Source organism: Vidua chalybeata, chromosome 2 (genome assembly GCF_026979565.1).
Source record: "Vidua chalybeata isolate OUT-0048 chromosome 2, bVidCha1 merged haplotype, whole genome shotgun sequence".
NCBI classification, from domain to species: Eukaryota; Metazoa; Chordata; class Aves; order Passeriformes; family Viduidae; genus Vidua; species Vidua chalybeata.
In genome coordinates, this window is record NC_071531.1 from 13,290,740 (window position 1) to 13,310,059 (window position 19,320).

Genomic DNA, 19,320 nt, shown 5'->3' on the forward strand with positions numbered 1-19,320 from the left:
GGCACTGCCATGCCACAATGGTACCCACTGTGGACCAAGGCAGCACCATAAAGACTTTCTGCTCATAAGCTAAGAAGAAATTTATTTCCTCTGAGTCACTCTGAACTGATTTTACCCTCAGTTTGCTGTTAAATATTTTATATCCAAAATAGTCACATGGGCAAGAGGGAACAGCCCCAGGCTGTGCCAGGGATGTTCAGGTTGGACATCAGGAGTAATTTCTTCACTGAAAGGATTGTCAAGAATTGAAAGTGGCTGGCCAGGCAAGCACTGGAGTCAGTCACCATCCCTGGAAGTGTTCAGGAAACAACTGGACATGGCACTTGGTGCTGTGGTTTAATTCACATGGTGGTGTTTGGTCAAAGGTTGGACTTGATCCTGGGAGGTCTTTTCCATTCTTACTGATCCTGTGATTTCATACTCTGCCCCACATTCCATTATCCATCTGAAGGCACTTGAAGCACAGAAATATCAGTAGGGGAGAAAAAAACAGCTACTTAGGAACATGCTAGATGAGAATGCTCCTAAGCAGGGAAAGGAAATTTCTTAGAGAATCAGCTTCTCAATAGGCTTAGAAATAAAGGATTGCATCAGAAGCAACAGAGATGAGAAGAGGCAAAATACAGCATCTGTATTAATCCACTTACTGAAACCAGTCAAGTGGAACAGTAACTATACAATTTTTATCACCATGAGCCAATATGCTATTTAATAAAACAAAATTTTTAGAAATAGTATTTTATTATTTTTTAAAAATCATGCTTGCTAAAATAATCTACACATTCAACACTGAAATATTTTCCCTTCCTAAAAGAAACTATGGGGAAGTATTTTTTTATTTGAAATACGGTCCTGATGCATCTGAGAAGGGAGTATCACAGAAGATATTTCCAATTAAATAGGAATATACCAAATATGTTCATACCACATGCAGGATCAGGAATGCTTTTGATGTGTTTTTACAGTCCAAAACTTAGACAAAAATTATCTTCAAGCTTCAGTATAAGCTTGTCCATTGCTAGAAGGTGCTTCTCAAGTGCTGAGCAGTGTGGCCCAGCTTTTTAATCAGTTTATGATAGGAAATTTAGATTAACAGTAATTTATATATCAAAGAGGAGCTTATTAGGTCATTCACCTGCTCAATAATATAGCACTAATGATCCTGCCCATTAACCTGTGAAAATACTGTGCTTATGCAGGTTTTTTATGCTTGCTTCCAAGAATGTAACATCAAGACAATGCAAAGTAATTTCCTATTCTGTAGACTAAGTGATAACAGAATTCATCTGTTCTACCTGGAAAGACTTGTTAATGATAAAGCATTTCCTCAGTGGAAAACCTGATCCAGCAGATTGCAGTGCAGGGAAATGTAAAATCAGAGTAGTACAAAGAGACATTTAAATACATATTGCAATTGCTTACCAAAGGCACAGCCCTCGAGGGCTCCAGACTGGGCCTGGGTGCTGTTGAGTACATGTAGTTAAACAATCTGTCTATTTTTCTTAGAGGTACACCTCCACCTTGGTCACTTATCTAAGGAATGAAAATTGAAGAGTTTTAAACATTAGGCTCTGAAAAAAACGCACAAAACATCAAGAAGCATTATCTAAATTACTTTAGAAATTAACTAAAGGAGCCGTTAGGGACTTTGGGGCTGTCTGGCTTGGAGAAAGAAGGCAGCTTCCTGAGGAGGAGAACTGGGAGGGAGGTGCTGATCTCATTTCCCTGGATCCAGTGATGGGACATGTAGGAACAGTTCAAAGAACATCACAGGAGGTTTAGAGTGAACATCAGGAAGCATTTCTGTATGGGAAGGGTGGTGAAAGAGCGGAACAGGTTTCCTGGAGATGGTCAATGGCCTAAGTGTGTCAGTGACCAAGATGCATTTGGACACTGCCCTAACAAACATTCTTTGACTACTGGGCAGCCCTGAAGTGGTCAGGGAATTGGACAAGATGCTCCTTGTAGGTCCTTCCCAACTGAAAATATTCTGTTCTAATAAATATGAAGCAGGTGATACAATAATTAATTTGCTTTTTCAAATTAAAAGACATTCTACTCTAAACCTAGCAGGTTTGCAATGTGTATTGTTTTTAGGCATTTACCTTAATAGATAGATCTTCTTTCCCCAAAGTGACTAAGGTTTTGATCGATGGATAGGCTTCTTTCTTACCTTCATGCAATTCCACTGTAGCTCTCATTGAATTCTGAAGATAAAAGAAAACACAGTCTCTTTGATTCTGATTCTAATGTATAAGATTTCTCTGACAAGTCAGAACTTGAATTTATTTTGTAGCATCTACTCTGTCCTACAGTTATGTACAAGATAGAAAAGCCTGTTTTTAACACAAATTCAAGTGTCATCAAGTCAATGAATTGCCCAGTTAAATTTTTACATTACAATTTGTTATACAGAACTTTTATTTATTTGATATCGTCAGAGAAAAGAAAGCAAGCAAGACTTTTTTTTTTTTTTTTTGTCCTGTGTGGAATCAAGTAAATGCACCCACAGGATGAGAACATCCTTCACCTCCATCATGCCCACACCAACAGTGTGGACACTCACCACAGAAAGCTAGTTTTGATTTTCTCAGCCTAGGTCACATATAAGTTACCATCTGTCAATCTGATTTCATGTTAACAGAGTTTCCACTGCCAGGCCCAGTTCTTTACAGCTACAACTTACTGGCCTCAGCCTGTTTCATGACTCGTACCAAAAACATACTCATATGTACTGTACAAATTCTCATCTGTTCTGCTCCAAAACTAATGGCAAAATTAGAGAATGGCAAAATGGGAGAAGGCTTAAATGAACATAGTTGACAAATGTCAGAAATCAAACCCCAAAAAATAGTACTTTGAAAAAGTTTCTCTCTGGCCAAATACAAGTTTTCCTCTCAATTGCTGGTGTTCAGCTGCACCATTTAGAGACCTCCTCTCTTCTTTCAAGTGATGTAACAGCTCTCACATGTTCCATTTGCACTCTTTTTCCAATTATTCAGAAAACACAAAACCAAAACAAAGCATGTCATCTACACTACTCAAAGACACAGGGCCTGTTTTCACAATAAAGACACTGATCCTAACCAGTCCTCAAATATGCAGTAAAGAAGCAAGCTCATAAAAGCTGAAGGTTATGAATATTCCATCACTACAAAACTAGGCTGTCATTAGTGTTCCAAGTTAATCAAAAAAGCTACAAGAACACAACAGGAAAAGTGGGAAACCAAGCAGTTTTTAAGTACACAGGGTCATAAGAGAGGGGTTTAAGTCTGGCTTTTAAACAACTGAAGAGTGTTTGAAACTTAAGAATAAGCTTAAGAAAGGAAAATTGAAATAACATGTAAGAGCTGTAACTGAAAGGAATCTCAATTTTAACAGAAATAGGGTCACAAAACTTTCCCAAATATTAACAAGTGCAACCTACCTTGAATAATTCAAATAACATATGAAACAAATGAGAAGGTACATAGACTACTTGAATGGGCTTGTTTGGAGCTTTAGCTAAAAAAAAAAGAGGAATAAAAATGTCAAATCATTTTTCTTCAAAACACTCTTTTGTAGCGTTGCCATTTACCAGAGTAACAAAAACATGTAGGCACAGACAAGTATGTAAGCATGTTCTAATTTTCCCAGTGCAAAATTAGTTCCATGAAGTAAAAGCACACATTTTAGTCACTGCTATCACCTGAAAGAACACATTATAATTATGATCTTCAAATCCATCCAGTCAGCAGACTTTGTTTAGATATGAAACTTCACTAAGCAGTGGTTGGTTTCACACAACAGTGCACGCTATCCATTCCTCCTTAAGTAGGAAATTTCCACATGCTCACATACTATTTAAGCATAATATTTGCAGCACAAAAAGATTCTTAAACTAAAGAAAAACCCACTGTTTAAATATTCTAAAATAAGCTACATATTTTCCCTTCATTAAAACACACAAAATGTAAATATTCACAAAAATTTTCAAATATACTTCAAACAATATCCCAGCTCCCATATTCCAAACCATCACTGAATTGTTTGTCCACTGCTGTCCCACTGTGAGTGTTTCAGCAGAGGGGTATGGCTTGGCACAGGTCTGAATGCCAGAGTGCTCACTGATTGATTGGGTAGGAAATAATACAGCTGCATTTAGTACATTCCAGGACAGTTTTGGTGCTGAAGATGAAGTCATCCCTGAACATTCAAATATCTACTGGCATTAAATTATGCAGTTACAGAGAGTCAGACTGAGCAGCAGTTCAGACTGAAGGGAAGTCTCAAACTGTCTGCTTTATGAATTCCAGGAAGATATAAATATGCACAAAGAACATGACTGGAGTCAACTTCATTCCTTTTGGCACTGAGGGCTGGTAATAATCCCAGTCATTATTTTAAGAGACATGATAATGAAAACTCCTAGGAAAAGGAGAAGACCAAAACAACACTCTGCAAGGCAATTTGACATTTTATTCTGTTAATTTTGTCAGTCCACACTCCCATTCCCTTAGGCTTCACTGAAACCAAGGCAAACTGACTCACACTTGTTTGAGGCACAGAGATAGAAAATGAGTTATTGTTGCTCTTGCAAGGTAATTTGCAAAGTTGCTTTCCCCATATTGATAATAAGCTGATTTTATGGAAATACGTAATTCATTATTCACTTTTTTTTTTTTAGCTCCAGCAACTTACTTTCTCTACTGTTGGATCTTTTTAGTTATGCCTTCAGATGAATTTTGTATTGACTGATTCCTCTGCTGCAACACTCAGTACTTTTATCTCTAGAATCACTCAGTTTAAAAGGGGAACATCAGGTCCTTTGGTTTTTGGAGAGATGGGTGACAATGCATCATTGCTGACAGTATATCTTGTGTAGAGAAATATTTCTACACTACCCAGTAGTACTTTGAGCAACACACATTCCAAGTATCACACTCTCCCACTGAGTGTTACCTATTTCTGAGACTTTTGCAATTCTTCTGCTGAAGTTTGGAACCATCTTAGTCTTATGTTTGGCTGCTGTCCAAAATCTGGGAGAGGATCACTCAGGAAAATTTTTTTAACTAAAAAAAAATAAGCTCCCTTTTGTCAATAAAATAATGAACAAAAGGCAGTCAATATGCTGACACAGCCTCTCTCATCAGTTTGTGTCATCCAATTATCATCTCTGCAATCAACTTGAAACAGATTTTCATGTGAGAGGTTTGTGATAGGATTTAAAGCATAGACTACCTAATAAAAATTCCAGTTTTGCCATCTTACAAAGAAGGGCTCACCACTGTGTTGAGAAAGCCAGTGGATTTCATTCTGAAGCCTACTTCAGAATGAAACAAGTTTCAGTTCTGTTAGAAGATTAGAAGGCAGACATGTTTCCTTCTCAGTTATGAGGAGCCTTGGATTATTTTCTTTAAAGTGATAGTGAATTTAGCAGCTAGAGCTCTGCATTCAACATAAAGAAGTACATATCATAATAATAAACAATAATTCAGGTGCCCATGTTTAAATATTAGAACAAAAGTAACTGCTTAGTTCAAATTATAACTTACAATTAAACAACAAAACTAGAAATCACAGATACCAGAAATGCATTTTCTTACACACATCAGTTACATTAATTTCGTAATTACCATTGAATTCTTCAACTTCCAGATCAGGTGCCACGGTATAGTACTGCTCACATAACATCTTAGCTGTTTCATAAGCATCTACAAAATAACAGAAAAAACACTGATTTATCAAAATCTAGTGATGACCAGCAGTGTCCATCCTCCTTGTGAAAGACCACAAACAGAACATTCACTTTGAGCACTAGTTTACAAGCATGAAGCTGGTATCCAGTCTAACCCCTTTTTCTCTCTATACTCATAGCCCAATTGTCAGGAAAGGGAAAAGTCTATCTAAAGCTCTACAAAGAAAAGCACAGTAGTGGAAAGAAGCTATTTTTCTTCTTTGTTCAGGGCTTGAAAATTAGAAGGATGCAATCTTAGGCTGACCATAAAATCTACTTATTTATTTCCTGATCACTATTTAATATTACTTCTTTCCATCTCAAATAACAAAGGATGACATTGCAGCCACAAATTCAGGTTCTCCAAACACAATACTATTTACAATACTTAATTTTCAAGGTCTCTTGGGGGAAAAGCTAGAGAAGATTCTTCATTTCTTCCCACTGAACCAAAAATTACTCCCCCTGAAAATAGCTCCCCATAGCCCAAATCAGGCTTTTTGCATTGTTGAAACACAGGTAGAAAGTTTAAGTTACCCTTTGTCACTAGAGGTGCCCCCTAAGGTTCAACACGAGCAACATTGTTTAACTCATTCATCAGTGACTTGGAGGAAGGGGCAGAGGCCTCCTCAGCGAGTTCACTGAAGACACAGAGCTGGGAGGAGTGGCCAATACCCCCGAGAGCTGGGCAGCCCTTCAGAAGGGAGACAGGCTGGAGAGGTGGGCAGAGCAATGGTCTGGAATTCAGAAAAGGCAAATGCAGGGTCCTGCACTGGGGAAGGACAAGCCCAGGCACCAGCACAGGCTGGGGGTGACCTGCTGGAAAGCAGCTCTGCAGAGAAGGGCCTGGGGGTCCTGGTGGGCAGTGAGCTGTCCATGAGCCAGCAGTGCCCTGGGGACAACAGGGCCAGTGGGGTCCTGGGGTGCCTCAGGGAGAGCACTGCCAGCAGGTCAGGGAGGTGATCCTGCCCCTCCACTCAGCCCCAGTGAGGCGTGTCTGGAGTGCTGTGTCCAGTTCTGGGCTCCTCAGGAGAAGACAGACCTGGAGATCCTGGAGTCAGTCCAGTGGCGCACAACAAATATCATTAAGGGACTGGAACATCTCTCTTACAAGGAGAGACTGAGGAAGTTGAGTCTGTTCAGCCCTGAGAAAAAAAAACAGAGGGGACCTCATTGATGCCTAAAAGTATCTGAGGAGGAGGTGCCAAGAGGATGGAGCCTTTTGGAGGCTCTTTTCTGTGATGCTCAGCAATACGACCAGAGGCAGAAATTGATGCACAAGAAGTTCCATGTGAACATGAGGAAGAATTTCTTCCCTGTGCAGTGAACAGGCACTGGCACAGATTGCCCAGAGAGGGTGTGGAATCGCCTTCACTGGAGATGTTCAAGAACCATCTGGGCACAATCCTGTGCCATGTCCTCTGGGATGGCCCTGCTTGAACAGGAAGGAAGGTTGGACCATATAATTTGCTGTGCTCCTTTCCAACCTGACCCATTTTGTAATTCTGTATTTGAAAAATTTCTGATTGGTTTCTTAGCCAATCTGGATAAAACAGTCTGAGTGCAGTCTAACATTTCATTTTCCACTAAAAGGACTCTGGCAGAGTCCTAAGACTGTGGAAGAGACTGTGAAGTTCAAAGCATGCTTCATGGTGTAGATGGAGATTAAGCAGCAATAACAGTGAGGGATCTATTGGTAAATCTAAAATCCTGGCTCCAGAAAAAAATCTGAATTTGCTGTCAGCTCAAAAGACTTGTTGCAGGACAGTCAGCGAGGCAGAGAGCCACCTCAGGCAGCACAGACACAACACCTGGTGTAGCTGCTTGAAACAAGATGTGGCTGTTTAAATAATTTCTACATTGTTTGAAGGGCATACAGGGCGTATAGCTGCCACACATAGTAGCAAAATCAACATTTTAACTGATAAAGTGCTCAGAATGCAGCCTGTGAACCAGAACATAAACTGGACAGCATACAGAACATAAATTAATCCCTCCACCAATTCTACAAGGAAAAGGCCTCAATCACCGTGACTCCTTGACAGGACTATACAGCCCCTGTCTTTAAGGCCATTTTGTTTCTTTGAAAGGCAACACTGGACACTGTTTGGTCAGTGTTGTGTATGATCTATTTTAGCTACTTGTTTGACTGGACTTAGCCCCTTCTGACACTAGGCACTCCCCCATTCAAGGCAGCAACTGTGAATCTGATAATCAAAATTTATTCAAATATTGCTATTAGAAGGCAAAGCTAAATAAACAACATGGCTGTAACACATAAAATGCTAATGCCAAATTGGAATAAGGTCAATGAAAAGAAAAAAAAAGCTGCTGAAATAGGCCACCTTAGGAGACAAGGGCTAGGAAAAAAAGCTGTAAGAGAGTGGTAAAAAGCTGTAAAAAGCACTACAAAGTGAGCTATCATGCAGGTCAGACTTTGAGTTAAGAAAGGTTGTCTCACTTCACCAAAGGCTGAGAGACAGTGAAGGGAAAAACACATTCTACTCCTCTTTGCAGTTGCACGAACAGCAGCAAAGGACAGAGCCTGGAATTCTCTCCTACAGCAAGACCTGCATTTGCAAATAGACAAACCCAGAGTGTGAACCTGCCATGGAGATGTTCTTGAAGCAGGCAGCATTGCCTCATGGCTCCTTGCTAACATCCTGAAAGCATGTAAACATTCACAACACAGAGCACACAGCACTTGCACTGTGACTGTGCCAGGTAAGTCAGGTACAACCATCACATCCATGTCTTCTGCAGGAGACAGAAGAGGCTGTGCTATGATCAGATGATAGAGCAATGTGGAGTTTCACTGGGATATCTGTACACCTGAAGACATTTTACTAAAAGGCCTAGCTAAACTAAACAAAATGGAAATTTCACTTACTCTCAGTTCCTGTAATACCATCATGTGATACAAAAGCAGTATATGAGAACCGGCTTCTAAGTACTTCAGGAAGAAAACATCTAAAGTTTAACAAAACATTTAGACACTTCACCTGATATTTGCAAGTACAGACTAAAGCTATTAAAAATCAATTTGTTTTCTTAGTTCTGATAACAGACCAAAAGTTTCTCTCTTCTCAATGATGAAGACATTAGAAAGTCTCAATAAGCCCAGGGCTTTATTCTGAGCAGAACATTCATTTAATAAAATAAGAAAAGAATAAATGGATTTAAATCACCTTCAGTTTCTTGTATCTCAATAAAATATATCTGAATATTTTAAGTTAGGGGATTTCAGTAACAAAAATATTAACTTCATCTTACCTTTAACCACCTCTGCCACATCACAATTAGGATCAATACTTCCAATATGTTTGGGATGAGCAGGATTAATATCTCCACCAAACAGAAGTGCTAAAATAAAAAAGAAATGGCAGAAAATTATTTATTACCCTGAGGCAGGCCAGAAAGTTTGAATCTGATGGTATCTGAGATTTACTGGATACTGCATCATTTTGTAAAAAGATACTCCCATAAATTGGCAGAATCCTCATTTGAGAAGACTACTTGTCTAACTGCTCATCTTCCCTCCCTTTGTTTTTTATTTTCAGTTTTTACAGATAAGACTAGTTAAAGCAGAATTCTTGGGAGAATTAAGGTGAAAACCTACATTTCAAAGCAGATTATCAAAAATTAGGGAAAATTAGAATGTAAAACACTTCGATCATACCATTATGTCAGAACAGAAGCACTCAAAACAATGAAAACATTACAGTAAAAAGGACTGTGGAACTGTAAGGCATCATTAGAAGCCTTTTACACTCACCTAAGCTGCAATTTCACAGCTGGCACAGAGGTCTCATTCACTCGACTGTCTCCCTGGATCTCAGCAGTATGATCCCCACTCCCTCTTTGTACAAGGGTCTGGTACTCACCAGACCCTTCACCAAGAGTTTAAAGAAGACTCCCAAAGAAATAGAAAGACTTTGTACTTTATTTCAGGAGTGATTTTCTGCCATTTTAGCAAGTTAGTGAGCTCTGACATGAAGCAGGTGCAGCATGAGGTGAGCAGAAGTCTAGATCTTAAAGCTTTTCCTACCCTGGGCACAGCAAGCTCACACACTGGGCACTGTGTCCTGCAGAACAGTTCTGTAGGAAATAGTCTGACAGGAATATAGGGACAGAAATGCAAACTATGCAAAAACCTGGATTTGCATTCTGTTTTTCAATTATTTTCTTCAGTGCTTCAAGATTAATATTTGCCATCAGAGACAGACCACTAACACTGCTAATACAAAGACATTATACAAGGTTAACTAAACTTTAAGCATCTACAAGCAGTTTTAAGCTCCAACCAGTTAAAGAGGAGGAACCATAGGAAAAGCTAGTTCAGTTCAATGAATCAAGTTTAATATTTTAAGATTATTGCAAATTATGCTAGCACTCAGCCCAAGAATTATATTAGGACAATGTCTGTACTCTATTGCTAGAACTCTTCTTTGAAAGCCTTTCAACTCGGGTTTTATGTCTGTCACTTCTCTGCCCAGGTGCAAGTAAAGAAAAAGCTGTACATTTATCTCATTTTCTATGCTTTGCCACATTCAAGTTATCTGTACACACACAGCAAGGCATTTGTTAGTCACATGAAAGGTTACTGGAAAGACACACAACTTGTAGTAAAACACCTCATACTCCACCATCTGCATTATCTGTAGCATAGAACAATTTCTAAGAGCTCAGAAAAGCAGAACACTGAGCAGAGAATGAAGCTCTAGAGCTAAAAGGCACAAGACACATTAAAACAGATCAGAAGACTGTCCTTAACTTTACACAGATCACTTTCTGCATGGTTGCACATACTGGTTAATAGGAGCTGTGCAAGTAACTCCCTTCACTCTGTAATACGAATATAAAAAAGTGAGTTTATTAGTAACAACAAATGAAATAGAACCTAATGACAAAGGATGACTAATTCCAGCATTTATCCACAAATAGGAAATAGGAAGTAAGGGAAGACAAGAGATATAATTTAAAACTTCATTTAGAAATACTCAACCTCTTTAGAAGGCAAGAAAGTCTAGATAACTTGCTGGAAAAAACAGTACATATAGTACCTAACCTATACAAAATTTATGGCATCTCTGCATTTCATTATGAAATAAATATGAGCTCTACAAACTATGTTGAAAGCTTTGTGAGCAGGAAGATACAGCTACTCTACTACTACCTAAAAATACTTTATGTATCACTTCACAAGCCATCTCAGCCAACAAGACTAAAAAGCAACAGCCACACTAACAAAGACTGACAATTCTAAAAGAAAGCACACTGGTGTTTTGGATTCATTTCTAATAATTGCGAAGTACCAAGTTAACTAGTTGCCATTATCTCTTTTGCCATGATTAGCACAGAATAGTCATAAGTAAGGAAAAAAAAATACAAAACAAAGCTTCATCTTCAGATTTACAAGCAATAACTGAGTTTTCAAGCAAGAGAAAAGCAATTACTTACTGTGTTGGTTAATAAGCATACGGAAAGAGATGCGGTTGGTGTAGAATCTATCTAGAAAATACTGGATGTTACTGCTAACAAATGGATCAAAGCCATATTTTTCCTTGTATTCAATCACCCCTTGTGCCATGGTTGGAACCACGTCATTGTGTCTGTTCCTGACTTTAATTAAAACATCTAAAAAGCTGGAGGAAACAAAATTAGAAATAGATTGTTAGAAATAAAATTAAACTCAACAACAGCATAACCGTATTATCTGTTTACTATGCCTCCCAGTCAAGAACAAAATATCAGAGAGAAAATACAAAAATATAGTACCTAAACAAGCCTATTTAAAGAGAAGTATTTGATCAACCTCTCACTCACAAGATCTGTGAAACATTTAGAGCCCCAAATCAAGTTATTCCTCCCACAAATATTCCTTGAAATTAAATCAGTCTCTCTTCAACATTGATGGATAGCAAAAGATTATCTTTCACCACAATCATATGCACTACCATAACTGTCATCCCCTGCAACTCCTAACAGTAGCTGAGAGACTGGAAATGAAACTCGGGAAAAAAAACCTGACCACCCTTTATTATTTCCTTAGAAAAAATTGTGCTTTCTTCCCAATACCTCAACCCACGCAGTGAACTTTGAATGCACTTCCTTCACGTGGCATCTCTTGGGCTAAGTGAGAACCTCAGGACAGGTAATTGTGTGACTCCTGTTCAGTTTCCTCTGACACCACTGGATGGCAGAGTGAATACAACGGAGCTCTCCTCCAGAGCGCGACAACTTTTAGATAACACTCCCATTGCTTTTAACAAGCATTTCCTTTGGAACAGCTTGGAGGATTTCTGTTTCTCCTGCCAAGGCTCCTCAACACCTATGATCTTCAATGTGTTCATCCTTTCTTCCCCCATATGCAAACCCATATATACTTGAAATATCAATTATTAATAGCTTTCTAAAGCGGAAACCTGGAAAATCAGTACTACTTAATTCTGCTACATTCTCCAATATTAAATTAATGTTAACACCACAATGTTTATATAATGCTGTTATAGAAAGTACAAACGGTGTAGTACAATGTACAAACAACGCAGCTTTCCAAAAAAGCAGAGCTGAAAGACTTGTTCTACTATGCCTCCATCTGCAACTCTACAGATCCTTTTCCAAAAAACATCAACAGAACATTCTTTGTAGACGTATAATGAATACTGAAAATAAATGTATTCATTATTTTTATCAAAAGTAGAATATACACCAGCTTAATGAAAGAATCATGGAAATCAATGAAAGGTCATCTGGACTAATCCCCCTACAAATGAGCGAGGGAAAGAACAAAGACCACAAAAAGAAAAAAAGACCAGCCATTGGTCACATTTAAATCAGATGTTTTCCTCCTTTTCAGCACCACTTAGTCAAGACAGTAATTTTTTTATATCATTCTTAACAAGTGATACACTTTTAAGATAATTTCTCCCACCCTACACTGCCAGCTGCAAAGGAATGTAGGATCCCTTTTTACGTTTTTTTTTCTCTGATCCTAAGTCTAGCTACCAGTTTTTGCCTGTGTGTTAGCAAACAATTCAGCAGTCTTTCAACACTACAAAGTGGAAGTTTTAACTGCCTAATTCCCCATTCTCAATACTATCACAGTACAGAATGACTGTTCTCTTACTTACCAGTCTTGCTGACTGGGCAGCTTAGAACATTTAATGCTTAAAAGGTTTATAGACCTTATGTGTTCATTGAGTCTTCCCTCTGTATGATCTGTTACCTCTGAGAGGTGATGTCAGAGCCTGGTGCCTGGCTGTACTTGTGCTGCTTCTCTGTTTCTGAGCAACAAGGCCTTAGCGAAGGGCAGAGCTGGAAGCAACGCTTCCAGTCACATCTGAAACAGAACTGACAGCACTCTCTCCTAACTGTTGTTTGCTCTGCTATTTGTTTTTAAATACCTCCACTACCCAAAATATATACCTGATGCCAAGAGGGCAAATTGTTCACTGATATGCCACTATGAAAGTGCTTAAATGCAGAGAGCATGCCAAAGGGCAAAGGGCTCAGGTTTATCTGCTGCAGATCAGCAAAATCATAGCTGGAGCTTAGGCAGCATAAAACTAAATATATAATAAAGGAATGCCTCGATATTGCACTGATTTGACAAACCTCCTGTTCCATCTTCCAAGATAACTGAGTTCACTCATGTGTTTCCATTAAGCAGATGCTTTTAAAGGAGCAAACACAAGAGGAATACAAGGCACATTTCAAAGTAGCAGAGCAGAAATCACAACACATCTCCTTAATCTTAACACTTATTCCTTACAGTCCTTCTACCTACTACACCCCTGAAAGCCACAAAGCTTTTACTGTACTCAAACTGTGGGAGACCATACCAAGGAATTTTTAAACTGTTTATGGGATTAACTAGGAATACTCCAGAACAGCTCTGAAAAATTTTTTACCAATTACCTTTTTTTGTCCACAATTCTGTGTATTTTCAAAACCACAAAGAATAAATAATGCAGTTGGTTTGACAAATAAGAAATTCTTAGTAAGAAGCTACTTTACTTAAGTGAGCTTCAATAGTTTCTGCATTAACAGAATACTTAAGGCATTACCACAGGTATTAAATAAATGAAGGCTAAAAAATTCTGCAAATACAAGAAATAACTTGTGTTGTGACATTCATTAATTAACTTCCTAATAACCTGTATATATTATTCTATTTTGCTATATCATTACAGTACAAGAAAACAAGGATAAGAAAGTCAATATAAAGAAAAAGGGAATTTTTTTAGCGTCTCTTATGGATAATATTACCTGAAAGATGAAAAATACAAAAGCGATGAGTAGAGTAAAAACCCTTTTAAATGCAACACATGCAATGGTCTGAGGTTCTTCTCAATGGCTGCTCTTTTTTGAATCAGTGCTAACTGGCAGATGAATATCACAAGAAAAAGAGGTAAAAGTTCACACTGAAAGATTTCTCCACTAGAAAGTAAGTATATCTACTTCCAAAGTTCATAACTAATTAAAGCAGCATTTCACGTTACATAAAAGTAACAAAACGGCAGCTTCTTAATCAGATGTAATACAATATTTACTTAGCTCAAACTGCTTACAGAACCACTATTTTAACTGCAATGCTGCAGAAAGGAAGGTTCTTGTTTACCAAGTTCCTTGTGCATGTTATCTCAGACATGCTGGCAGCTGACAGCCTCAGTGGCTCCCAGCTCCAGGACACTCCCCTGCACACCCTCCCTTGAGAGGGCCACAAAGAGAAAAACCAGCAGAGAAACTCGGGGGTGTAGAGGCTGCACTAAGTGTCCTTTGAGAGCACATGTGAACAGCATGTTTTACAAACCCTTCAATTTTTGAAACACAGCTTCAGCTTCTGTGTGTTTACAGGATAGTGACATCTTGGGAAATTTCCAAAACTTCTGCCCGCTTGCACTCTTCACCAAGCGTGGACTTATCTTAGGGCTCTCCTGTTATCACACTGTTTGCCAGAACTGCAGAAAAACTTCCACCTGACCCCTCTACAGTTAAAAAAGGTATTTGTGTTATCAAAAAGGTAAAAGTAACCTACTATTTGACAAATGTCCATACTACTGACAGCGACAGGGATGTGGCAATGCTGCAGTGAGGCTTCATAAGGTCTGCTAACCAATAGAAGGCAACAGAGAAAGTGAAACACTTTGAAATGCTTCATTAGAACAATGCCAATGGAAAAAAATCTCTTCAAAGGATTTTATCCAACATTCACAAAAAGGTAAAACTCATGAACATCCATCTGACCAATTCATACACTAGGAGCAGAGAGAAGCTGGGCCACTCTGAAAAACGTCAGCTTTAGTTTCATCTCTGCACCAACTCCAATAACCACTCACCCTCTCCATTGCAGGGGCATTGCTGCCTTTGTTGGCCACACACTAACATTTTAGGGACCACAGAGCTCAAAGTGGGCTATTCTTCTACTACATCCATTTCCCAATTCACTTCACTGTGTGGCTTCACACACAGCTGTGTCAGTACATGGATGACATCTATAATACTGTAACATTAATACAGAAAATGGTTTCCCCAGAAAGAGAGCCCCAGCTCTGAGAATACCACAGCAGGCTCCCCAGACAAGCAGTGATAAAACCACAAATAGTCAGGGGACAGTTATGTTCAACTGATAAAAGCATTGCACCATTTTAGAAAACAGTAAATGAAGAACTACTGCCAACACTGAGAGCACATCTGTGGATATCCAACCTTCATGAACGATCACTTTAGCTCTCCTTCTCTCCTCTGCTACTGTTACCCCGATTAGCCAGAACAGAAACTGAAGTTCACCTCAGCTGACAGAAAGTCCAACAAAGCACTCTTTAATTTCTAAAAATCAACTGCTCTGTTATTCTTCATGTTTTTTCAGTGTCTGAAGCGGACAGGAATGGACCATGTTCAGCTCCAAAGAGAAGCTGCTGGGATGGTACTGGAACAAAGGCACTTTCCACCCAGGCAAGACTCACATCCTGTGACACTAGTTAAGGAAGAAGAGATGGGGCCATCATGAAGTGCCTAAATCACCTGATATCCCACAAGCCTCGGACAAGGATGGGCATTCAATGACCAAAGGATGCAAGGCTGGGTCTTCTGTACTATGAGCCATATACCTGTAACATTAACATGTAAAGTGTGCTGTTCTAAAGCATGTTCCACACAGGAACAGGACAGTGGAAAGGAGCCAAGAGATGAAGCTGCTCCAACCCCTCATTATAGGCTGCTCTTGGCAAGAGCAGAGATACCCCACAGATGCTGCCTGCAAAAAGGGCTTTGGTCCAAAGGACCAGACATACCTTATAATCTTCCACGTTTTTCTTTAAGCAAACCAATCTGGTTAAAGAAAAGAACTATTCCTATTTATGCATCCCTGAAGACACTTAAATAAAGTGTCTTCTAGGACTTAAAGTCCTAGATAAAGGCTCAAATTCCATATGTAATGACATGTGCAATCAGAACAGAAAACTTTTATGCAAATGTAATTTAACTCAAATGTGGGGGTTTTCCCCACTGAAAAACAGCATTCCTGATATTTCTGACCATACTGATGCACTTCTGACTACAAGACATAAAAATAGGATGGGGCTAGATAGCAGCAACATGGAACACTGACAGAGGAGTTGAGAAATCTGTTAGATTTATCTGTGTTATTGTAAGATAAATATGGACATAGTTAAGAGCATTTTTGAAAGGCAAAGTTTGGAAAGAATATTTTAAAAAGTCTAATTACAGCTCAATATGCAATTAAATAGCATAGCCTTCAGTAAGTTAGGAATAGATAACATCCCAGAGCAGGAAAGTACATTTGACTTTCTAATCTTAGATAGTCTATCCAATACTGCCAAAAAGAACAAATCTGCTCTTTAATCAGATAATACATTTTAATCTCTTTTCAAAGGTCAAATGCAGTATAGAAGACAACTCTTACTATCAAAGACCCTAGCTGAACTTCACCTCAGTAGACAGCAATAAATGCCATGCATCCTTATTTTATGTACTGAATTACACAGAATAGAATAATTGCAAGATTTCAAAGCTTTTAACAGTTATCCTGAATGATATTGATATTTGCTTCATTACAAAATATTTGTTCTACCATACTCATATAGAGCATCGCAAGCAATATTTGCAGTTGCCATGAAACAGTATCAAGAATGCCATATCCATATGGCAGAATCAGATAATTCATGTGTTAATTATGAGACTCTAAAACTAGATCTCCAAGAGAACTACTCATTAGCCTTTATTTATTATACTGTGATCTACCTTGAACCTCTGAAGTTCATAAAAAGCTGAAATTCAGTTACCTAAACACAGAACACCTTTGGATGAACACAGAACCATCTTTGGATGGTTTCAGAAGTTACAAAACCACCTTGCCTCAATATCCAGGACATGACAGGCTTAAAAGGCCTGTTACATTTGCCAAGCTCACTCAGGTGTTTAGGACAGCTCATGCCATCTCAAAGGGCAACAGACACCTACGTTTTGGTAACTTAACTCCATAAAGGAAAGCCTGCTGATAAACTAGTCACAAACAGAAATTCCTGTGTCATCAGCAAACACAGAATCACAAAATATGACAGCTAGAGGTTGTTGAAAAATGGATTTGATTTATCCTCTACAGAATATGCATGCCTAGAATGCCACTAAATCTATCTAATCTATTTATATAAGCTTTTAAAATGGATGCTCTATAGCCTTCAGTCTATTCTCATTAATGTTACAATCTTTACTTTTTGCCCTGCACACGTTCTCAACTTTAATAAAAAAGAGACATTTTTTAATTCTCCAGTTCTTCAGTTAGAGCAACAAATTATTACAGTGACCTTATTTTTTTGGTACACGCAGACTTCCAGTGTCTCCAGTATCTTTTTTTTGCCAGTCTAGACAAATGCCTTCAGCATTATTCAGAGGTGGAACTATCCAAGTCTCTAAATCTTGTTCCTTTCACATCAGTACTGTCTATGAGTGTTTTAATTTCTTAAAAGGCAGTACCCAGAACTGCAGGCAGCATTCCAGCATAATACTCACTCTGAGTAAATGGTTACTTTCCCCTTGTTCAATAGCACCACAATTCAGTCAGTTTTTAATCCATATGGCTCCTTCTACAGCTCTACCATGCACAGAACTTCATACTCCTGCACTTGAGCTTCTCCTACATGTATTGGTTGAAACACAAAACCTAAAATGTCAAGATCTCAGATAACCTGCTCACAACCAGAAGTGCACAACATTCGAAATGCAAAGCCCTTATTTAACCTAATGTAGCAAGACAATTTATGTATATGAAATTTGCTGAAGGCAAAACACCATGTTTGCACAACACAGGCCACATGGCGCACAACCAGAGCAAGATGTTTTATGAAACTCTATATAAAGCACTGCTTGATCATGCAAGATTTCAGAGGTTAAAAAGAAATCCAAAGGACAAACTACCCTAAGAAATCTAATTAATGGAACAAAAAACCTGCAAGAAGTGATATCTGAAACAAAGTTGACTGCTATAGGTACAGGGTAGCTAACAGACCCTAGTGTTGGACAGGTGTGTGTGTTTTCGTTGTTTTGTTTTCAAGTCTCTGATGCATATGTTCCACTTGCTGTTCTCACATGTGGAGTTCTTCTCTGTTTTATGCATACACATTTCAAGGAAATATTCTAATGACAATTTCAATAAAACTTTGTTGATGAAGAAAATTAGCTAAGTTTTCCTTTCTTTTCAAGTAATGTTATTCAGTGAGGTAGGTGAACACCACTAATTGAAGTCCATTAAAAAAGCTTTCAGATAAAAACAATAACTGACACATTAGAATGCTTTCAAACTGGCAAAAAAAAAATCAAACTATTAATGTATTAACATACTTTATACACAACAGAGCACTAAGCTCAATGTATACTAAAATGACATTTTAGTCTTAAGTATCTGATACACAAATATGGTCTCCATCCATGTTGTTTTCTCAATACAGCCTTGAAGGAAGCATTTCATGCCATTTTTTAAACTACCGGTCTGCATAAAGACAAAATATACTGTTCAAAAGCACTTAGATACCTACATTCTACTCCAGATTACAATTTTAGCTTTTGCCATACATATTCTAACTTACAAATATGGTAACTGTTTTCCTATAGTACAAAAACACCTGGTATTTGAGACAGATTATTTTTAAATGGACTGTTAGAAAAAATAAATTACTCACTCATCCAGAACATGAGGATCCTCAGGACTTTTATTTTCATATTCTAAAAGCTCAAGGAAACTCTGCATGTACCTGAAATAAGCAAAAATTATAAAAAGAGAATTAAAATACTTAAACATAAAATACTTTTGAATTTCTTTAGTTTTAAGACTACAGGGTCACATAAAAGTAATAGATGCACAGTACACAGTTCTCTTCAAAGACTAAAAGTAAGCGGGATGCTGCAACAAAGGGAAAGAAAGCAACTATGATATATTAAGTTAAAAAATATTACTTATGACCAGGAAAATGACTATATAAATGAAATTGAACTTAACAGGAGCAAAGCCTCTCTACAGGTACATCTGTAATTTCAGGTAGTTTGTCCCTGTATTTTGATTTTTTCGCTCATCTACTCTGTACTGA

The 19,320-nt window shown here is 38.2% G+C and overlaps 1 protein-coding gene across 2 annotated transcripts in view; it reads right to left on the reverse strand.

Annotated features, from left to right (window-relative positions):
* Nucleotides 1-19,320, reverse strand: part of PDK3 (pyruvate dehydrogenase kinase 3) — a 54,337-nt gene that overhangs the window by 10,007 nt on the left and 25,010 nt on the right. For both annotated transcript variants that reach the window (XM_053934492.1, XM_053934493.1), the window contains exons 3-9: nucleotides 18,916-18,987; nucleotides 11,177-11,361; nucleotides 8,990-9,079; nucleotides 5,616-5,693; nucleotides 3,428-3,504; nucleotides 2,106-2,207; nucleotides 1,423-1,533 (exon numbers count right to left, since the gene is read on the reverse strand). In XM_053934492.1, the coding sequence (XP_053790467.1) occupies nucleotides 1,423-1,533; nucleotides 2,106-2,207; nucleotides 3,428-3,504; nucleotides 5,616-5,693; nucleotides 8,990-9,079; nucleotides 11,177-11,361; nucleotides 18,916-18,987 (715 nt within the window). The remainder of the gene's footprint in view (nucleotides 1-1,422; nucleotides 1,534-2,105; nucleotides 2,208-3,427; nucleotides 3,505-5,615; nucleotides 5,694-8,989; nucleotides 9,080-11,176; nucleotides 11,362-18,915; nucleotides 18,988-19,320) is intronic.